Below are 8,348 nucleotides of genomic sequence, written 5' to 3' on the forward strand. Positions count from 1 at the left end.
TAATTTATGCCAATTTAAAAAACACACTTTTCTGGAGCACTAATCTACAATGTCAGAAATGATTTCTTGGACGAGAGGGTGATCGCTGTCGTGGATCCCGCTGATGGTGCTACAGCTGCCGGAGCTGCATTAATACTGCATCTCTCTCTCTCTCTCATACACACACACACTGTTCACATCCAATTGTAAACTGTCAAAAAAATGGGACAAACTGATGAGTAAGAAGAATGACTTGAACTGAGCACTCAGGTGTTGAAAATATGAAGATGGATTCAGTTATGGCGCCTACTTAAAAAGAATAAGTAGGCGCAAAGATGCAATGCGCCACGGTTTGGCCACCACTGAATAGGTAGTCAAAATTCGTACTGTCATAAGAGAGCTCAATTAGAATCTCTGCCATTAGGGATTGCAATACCGAATGAATATATCAATACCGATATTTCTTATATAACATATTATAGAAAAAATGTACCTATCAATAATTATAGTTATTAAAATCTATTTCTTCTTTTCTTTCGACCATGTCCGATCCTAATAGGATCATATGGGCCTCCACAGAGTAGAGGGTTGTATTGACAGATTTTGTTTTTTACGAGAAATGGATGTCAGCCACTTGCTCAACCTATTAGGTCCATACCCTGACACACACAAATTGAAAAACAATATGTTTACAGACCCAGGATTCGAACCTGGGACCCACGGCGTTATAGTCCAACGCTAAATATAAAATCTATTTAAAACACTATTAATAGCAGCCTAAAGTACCTACCTACATTTATAATGTTGATCATTATACCTATGTATAGATCATGATATTTTAGAACTGCTAATTTTTACAAGTCTGGGTACAGGAAAATCTCTCTCAAATTTAACATTTGTTGGATGCACCTACTATCGACGTTGCATCAATAGTAGTCATAGAATATGTTTTCTTTTTTGAAATATTTTAATTTTGTATTTAGTATATTTAAGGGATTTTGGCAGCATTAATCCTATACACTAAATTTAATATAATTACACAATATATCACTTCGTAGTAATGAAAAAATAATATTAAATTCATTTTCGATAAACATAAACGTGTCTGCTTTCTTAATACTGAAAATACCGGTATATTGGACTTTTGAAACCGGTATTTCGGTATTGATAAATAATTGAATACCGATTTTGAAATACCGGTATTGCAAACCCTATCTGCCATACTATTGAAGACAGAAATTGGGATTAACTTCTCCATTTTATAATCTTGAAAACAATTGCTGGGTGTTTTTTAAAAACAATGTTTATTATTTGAATCAGTATTTACTACATACATGACTCACCCTGCAAACAAAGTACTACTCACATTGGTCGACCAGGACATGACACAGTTGTGTAGGAAGCATGGAAACGAAGCAATCACTGATGTTCAAAACGTGAGAGCGCTAGTTTATTGATTAATCATTGTGCTAAACAAAAACATGTGTAGATGTGGTTGCAAACAATGTTCATAAGTACGACTCACATTGGTCGACCAGGACATGACAGTTGTGTAGGAGGCGTGGAAACGAAGCAATCACTGTTGTTCGAAACGTGAGAGCGCTAGTTTGTTGATTGATCATTGTGCTAAACAAAAACATATGTAGATGTGGTTCCAAACAATGATCATTTTAAATTGTGCCTAGCTGCAAAGGGTCCTCATTATCTGAGTATTCGTTATATGAGTCCCTGCAGTTATGAATATACAGGATAATGCAAAAAAACTATAAAAACACCATAAAAACACCAGCGCAATAGCTTACAGTCGTCAACTGTCACTTTCAATCTGTCAATCCCACACTTCTACGCTATTTCTGTTTTGTTCACATGTATTTTTCTTTTCTAAACATATCCCAATTAAACCCATTTACTAAGTAATTTTCGTCCCCGTTTCAAGCGGATTCGCTTTAAGAGGTATTTTTTTCAGTCCCAATTACACTTGGATAATAAAGACCCCATGTAGTTGCATATCTAACAATTGTTGTAACATGTATGGGTTGTTAGAAGATCTGTTATGTTATTATGCTTTTTATAGGTAAAACTTGGGTATATTTTGCGGCACACGGGACAAGAGTGGCACAACAATTGAAAAACTGTGTAAACTTTCTAATATCCAAAATTAAAAATCCTGTTTTATTCGTTACAGATGTGGTATGAAACAGTACTTCATGAACTCGTTTTGGGACGAATGCTCTGCTTGGAGTCGGAACACGGCGGCGATGGATTAGCGTATCTGGCAAAATGTCATGAAATGGCAGGGACACAGGAATGGCGCCATAAAGCAAAGGTATCTCAATGTTTAATACATTTTACACTATTCATCTTTGACTGGCAACGGGAGGGCTAAAAATGGCAAATCTTAAAATGGTTTGGAAAACAGAAACAGGCGTAAGAAGAACTTTGGTTCGGCGTAAGTGTTATGTGAATACGACTAGCATTTAGTTCTACAAATTACCACATTTCTATCCAAATGTGTCGTACTCTAACACTCCAGGATATGATATGCTGCCATTAGGAAATCCAATCCCTAGCAAAAATTTTGATCCCGGGATTTCGAGATTTCAATTTAACGATTCCGAGATTGCCATTTTTTTTCGAAAGTTAATATTAAATTTCTATAAGTATATACAAAAAGCATTGATAAAATCAGTCAAAAATGTCTAGTATAATCTATACTATTTAAGACATTTATTGTTAATATTGTGTACATTCAATCAATAATTTAATTAGTGAAAACGGCGGATTAAAGTGCATACATACAAAATAATATGGTAAAAATTAAAACAGGTAAGTACTTACATATTTCGTAAAAATAGTTTTTATTGAAAAATTTGTACTAGCATCTATGTTATGGTTTTCTTTATAATCAAAATCATGTAAGTGTTTATTAAATTATACATATTAAATAAGCTAAGTTTATTCCTACATTTTAAACCATGGGCGGCCAACCAATATTGTACATTAGTCAGTAAATGAAGCACCGCTATCTATCTTTTGTAAAATTTCCAATTTTTGTTTTAAAGTTAATGTGTCATATTTACGCTTTTGAGAAGACTCTATTTTGTCAAACAAAGAACGTGGCAGAAGAAGCGAATAGAAACACATGCGTCAGTTGCTAGAATACACAGCAGACTAACCTATGGGACTAACTGAAAGAAAACAATAATATTATTGAATTAGGTTAAATTTAATGGTCAACGCAACTGGGTTAGACGGCGGACAGATCATAAGAGTCGTATGTCATAATATTGGCACGCGGCGGACTACTGAATTTGACATACGCATACTGGCGGATTATAGAGCTTGATTTTGTGCTTTCAACCAGTAAAAATAACGGATTATAGTAGTTGTTGAATAAGTGAGCGGCGGATTACTGAGAGTGTACTGTATTTATTATTCAGAAAATACTAAAATAATTATAATATAAAATTATACACCTGAATTATCATTTATCAATCATCATATCATACACATTTTTAAATGTTAATAATCACCATGTAAAATAACGCCACTTTTTTATAATATAACGAACTTGTGGTATGTGTTTATCTAACAACTGGCCGACTCACCACGCCGGGCCCCCCTAAGCTCGGGCCCCCAGTATGGAGCCCTGTCAGCCACCCTTGTGGGGACCATGCCTGGGATTCATAGGAATCGAAAATTGTCCGGGATCCCGAGATTGGATTCCCTAAATGCCATGCTATTGCCAAAATTTCCCTTCGATGTGATTTTGCTGTGACAAAAAAATAGTGTACACAAGAGTATAAAATTCCTATTTTGATTTCTAATATTATTTCAGTCAGGTCATTGCAAAGAGACCTACTGCGAAAAATTGATTTAAAGTTTTGTGAAAATGAATATCGGCCTGAGCGTCAGACATACTTAATTTTATTATTAATATTTAATATTATATTATTTTTACTTGTTTCAGAATGGTTCCCCTATATATAATACGGCTGTGGGGACATGCTTGTCAGTTGACGAGAAACTTAGAGGATCTCCGATTATCATGAAGATATGTTCCAGCTCAAACAGAAACTCATGGGATTTTATACGTAGTATGTAATTCTTCAAACAAAATGCAATATTTATATTAGATTTTAACTCTGGCGTTTACTGGGTATAATATATTTATTGAAAATATGGACTGAAGTTCTGCAATATGCTACAAGTCATGGTTTATTACATATTCTATACTTATCTCACATGTCAATACTCAATTTTTATTATATCGTCATTGATACTGCAATAACTGATATGTGCACAAAATTGTATTGTTCAGAGATAATAATTAGATAATTTTCATAATAGACATCTTTGACAGACTGATACAAAATTTTATTGGAGTAAAACCTTTTAAAAACCTGACGACAAGGAATGTGAAATTAAAATAATGAAAGAAACATTAATTTATGCTTACTAGAGGTGTAGTGTAGTGTAGATGATAGTTTTGTTGCTTTGGAAAGGCATGCTGTCTTTTAAAATACATATTTCTTCTAAGCGACATAGATTGGCATTGAAATCTTTGATTGTTGTGACTTGAACTCGGGATTTGAATCAGACGTTGAATTAACCGTTAGTCGATTATTGGTACGCTTCTTCCATTGACTGTTACACATTGTTACAAGAAAGATTTTTTAACAATCACAAATCGTAATTATTGTCAATGAATTATTTTTATATTCCTCTGTTCAATCAAAGGATATTTCATTTGAAGAATTCAAAGAGAAACTCATTGCCTGGATGGTTGAAAAACATCACATTCCCTCAGCATCGTTGTCTAGTGGTAATTAGTAATGTTATGTATCTCCTTAAATATTTTGAGAAACACATGCAAAAACGCATCTGAGACGTAGTAGGCATGTCAATCCAACTGGCACTAATGTCGAATGAATTTAAAGGTTCCTTTATTTTGTGGTGTTTTCTCATTTGTTTTCCAAGAAGTGCCTTCATACAGTATATAAGATTTCTGATCATTTTATCCATTAATATTTATAGTATGTGAAAATTTTTATTGATTTGTCAGTAATCAGCAATAGTTAGTGCCTGCTAGAGTGTACATGTATCCAACACATATAAAATATAAATATGATGGAAGTAAAGCAATCCTGAAAATAATAAAAATAAATTTTAAATGTAGAATCTTTTCTTTATTAAGTTTTACTTTTGTCGCACGTGGAGGTTTTGGTTTACATCTATTATAAACTTTTAAAGAAAAAAATGTATGTTTTCGGCAATGTAAATTTATATCAAAATTGATGAAATATGCATATAGCACTTATACCAGAATCTATGACGATATACATAATATAATGCAATATTATATAGATTTAAATTATGTATTTTATTGTGCCACACTTGCCTAGATGTGCTTTAGAAGGTGTTCTATTTGATATACAAAACTAAACGATAACATGAAAGATCACTTGTCTTGTTTTAGCACTATTTACATGCCAGTTAGGTTATTTTAGCATTGTAGACAAATTTATTGTAAGTTGGTTCTAAGATTTTGAATAGTAATCTCAATGTTTCATTCTCAAAGCACACAAGGGTTTTTTTACACTACATTATTACGTGTGATTAATATGTACCTACTCATTCAGAATTATGTATTTTAAGAAGTCATCATTATTGACCTTTTTGTATTACGTATTTACATAATATTGTCTGCGATTATCTATTTAGCTGGCACCAAAGTGAAATTATCAAATGACTAGTGTCATCGTGAAATAATCTTTTTAATCCTGTGATGACCCCGAAGTCTGACAGTTGAATACTGCGTGTATTCAATTTGTCAATATTTTTGAATATGTATTACTAAAACAATTTAAATCCTAATTATTCTTCACTCACGATTTTCCCATTAAAAACCAGCACTCTTCTACTCAATTCGCTGCTCATGGCACATACAGGCGTATCTCATTTTCAATTATTATGCAGTAGAGCCAAAAAACCATTATTTTTGCCCGATTACTAAACGTTTTAATTTGTGCTTTGATTACAAAACGATCAAGGCAAATAAAACATGGTGGTAATTCTTACTAATAGTTGGTGGCTTAATATTATTACACAGTAACTAAATTAATATAAAGCTATATGATTTAAAAAAGGCTTTGATTTCACATACGCCTCTTTGTCAGGTCCTAATTTTAGAATATAGAAAAAGAGCTATAGTTATGCCTAAACTTTTTTTTATGACAAACCAAATTACAATAGGAAAAGGAGTACTAAAATAATATAATAAAACAAGATAAATTATTATTATTAATTAATAGAGAAAAGTTTATAAATCGAGACATAATCCTTGCTAATATTCTAAATGCAAAAGTGAAGACTTATTAATTTTTATTCATGAGTCAGTCTGCGGTAGTAATCCTTGTACTCTTGAAGTCTAATAATAGCAGTATTTCCTGAGCAAAAACTTAGAAGATCTGCATATTTTGCCTTAGAAATTTTGTTATGCTTGAAATTCAGGCGACGTATATCATCTTTTAAATATTTAGCTGCTGTTCTTCTTATATTGATGATCTATAACAGCGATGGCCATACTTTTTTTTTCTTGGATCGACTAGTTGAAAAAAATATTGATGGCGATCGACGGATATCACTTGTAATAATTATATCATGTGAGAACAATAAAAACCCATTTTATATAATTCAAATATGTATTTTGAAAACAGATAATACATATAAAAAATAACAATACAGAAACATCGAATTAACGATAATACAGGAGGACCTCGACTTTCGCACATAATTGGTTCCTGAAAATGTGTGCGAATGTTGAATGTTCGAAAGTTGAGGGAAGTAGTTTTTTTTTTAAATTGTGTGTATTTTAAAATATGTATTTATCAAGTAAATATAACATGTTTAAAAGGCGTTTAAGTGGGGTTTGCGGGTGTTTCCCTTAAAAAGTTATCAAGAGTTAACTGTTTGCCACTCTTCTTTTTCTTTTCTTCGTATAGTATTTTATAACATGCTATGTCGTTATTGATCGTCCTACGCACTTGAGATATGCGTTCTCCATTAGGATCACAATCTTCCATAATATTTCAATTTTGTCAAGATACATGAAGGCTTCATTCATATTTTTCATTGTTAAAGTCTTGATGATTTTATCAGCTTCTTCTTCCTCACTTTCATTATATATTTCATTTTCGTCAGCCGATTCTCCAGTGAATTTAATATTATGGAAAGAATACCTCATTTTAAACTTGTTAAACCAACCGTTACTTGCTTGAAAAATCGTGTTAGAATCTTCTTTTAATCTAGCCTTCCAATCTTTGTGCAAACTAAGAGCCTTCGCTTAAATAATTGAAATACTCAGAGGGACATCTTTTTGATGTTGGTCATCGATCCATGATGACGAAGATTTTTCCATTTCATCCATAACTATGCCGTGTTTTTTGGAAACAATCGTAAAGATATATTTCCACAGTTTTGAACGTATTCCTTAATTTTATTTTTATTTTTCAAAATTGAACATATCGTAGACCTGTTAGTATCATATGAACGTCCGATTGAAGCAAAAGATTCGCCGCTATCAGAACGTCTAATAATTTTCATCTTTGCCTCGATCGTGAGAAGTTTATGAGTCCTTGATTTCTTTTTGTTCGTATCGACACTGCAGTTTTTCCGTTTCTCACTCATATTTATAAATTTTTGGGGTTAAATATTTCAAATAAATAAAATTAGCAAAACGCACAACATGACACGCCCGCACGCGCTCCTGCGCAAGACTAAACCTATCCTAGCTAGCTCACAAGCAAAGTGACGGGTGCGAGCAGGATGCAAGTGACGCAAGAAATGCACTTGCTTGTGAGCGAGCGAGAAGGGGATATCTTAACCCCACGGCCCACAGCGCGACGTTTTAAAAAAAACGATTTTTTTTGAAATGTGCGAAAGTCGAACGTTCGTAAGTTGAGGTCCGCCTGTAATATAATTAAGTAATATTATTATGTCTTTCACTTCTAAAAAAATTAAGTAGGTATACATTTACTGTAATTTCAGAATTTACCTGTATATCGAATAAATTAAAAATTTTGTAGTAGCGAAGTAACATGCAACCCTAGGCCAGGAAACGTACTTAAAATAAATTCTATACAATATGAATTATCATTTAATTACATCAATAATCATATCACATCAAATTGCATCGCTAACTGGTAACATTCTTACTGATCCCCTGTATTTAGTAATACAATGTCACTATAACATAACAGTTTGATACCATTCATTATAAACTAAAAGAAGAGTGAATTAAAAAAGTTTTGAGGTTAGCTTAGTAAAACGTAATCTATTCACAACTGTTTGTTAATTTTGATAGTAGA

The 8,348-nt window shown here is 32.6% G+C and overlaps 1 protein-coding gene across 4 annotated transcripts in view; it reads left to right on the forward strand.

The window, feature by feature from the left end:
- LOC147079868 (polypeptide N-acetylgalactosaminyltransferase 35A-like) overlaps positions 1 to 5,228 on the forward strand; it is a 51,315-nt gene extending 46,087 nt beyond the window's left edge. For all 4 annotated transcript variants that reach the window (XM_085945225.1, XM_085945232.1, XM_085945239.1 and 1 more), the window contains 2 exons: positions 2,165 to 2,305; positions 3,950 to 5,228. In XM_085945225.1, the coding sequence (XP_085801351.1) occupies positions 2,165 to 2,305; positions 3,950 to 4,084 (276 nt within the window). In that variant the 3' untranslated portion in view covers positions 4,085 to 5,228. The remainder of the gene's footprint in view (positions 1 to 2,164; positions 2,306 to 3,949) is intronic.
- Positions 5,229 to 8,348: the final 3,120 nt, after the last annotated feature.

This window comes from Rhyacophila brunnea, unplaced genomic scaffold, assembly GCF_057557595.1.
Source record: "Rhyacophila brunnea isolate RB1 unplaced genomic scaffold, BYU_Rbru_1.0 scaffold_1, whole genome shotgun sequence".
In the NCBI taxonomy this organism is placed as follows: Eukaryota; Metazoa; Arthropoda; class Insecta; order Trichoptera; family Rhyacophilidae; genus Rhyacophila; species Rhyacophila brunnea.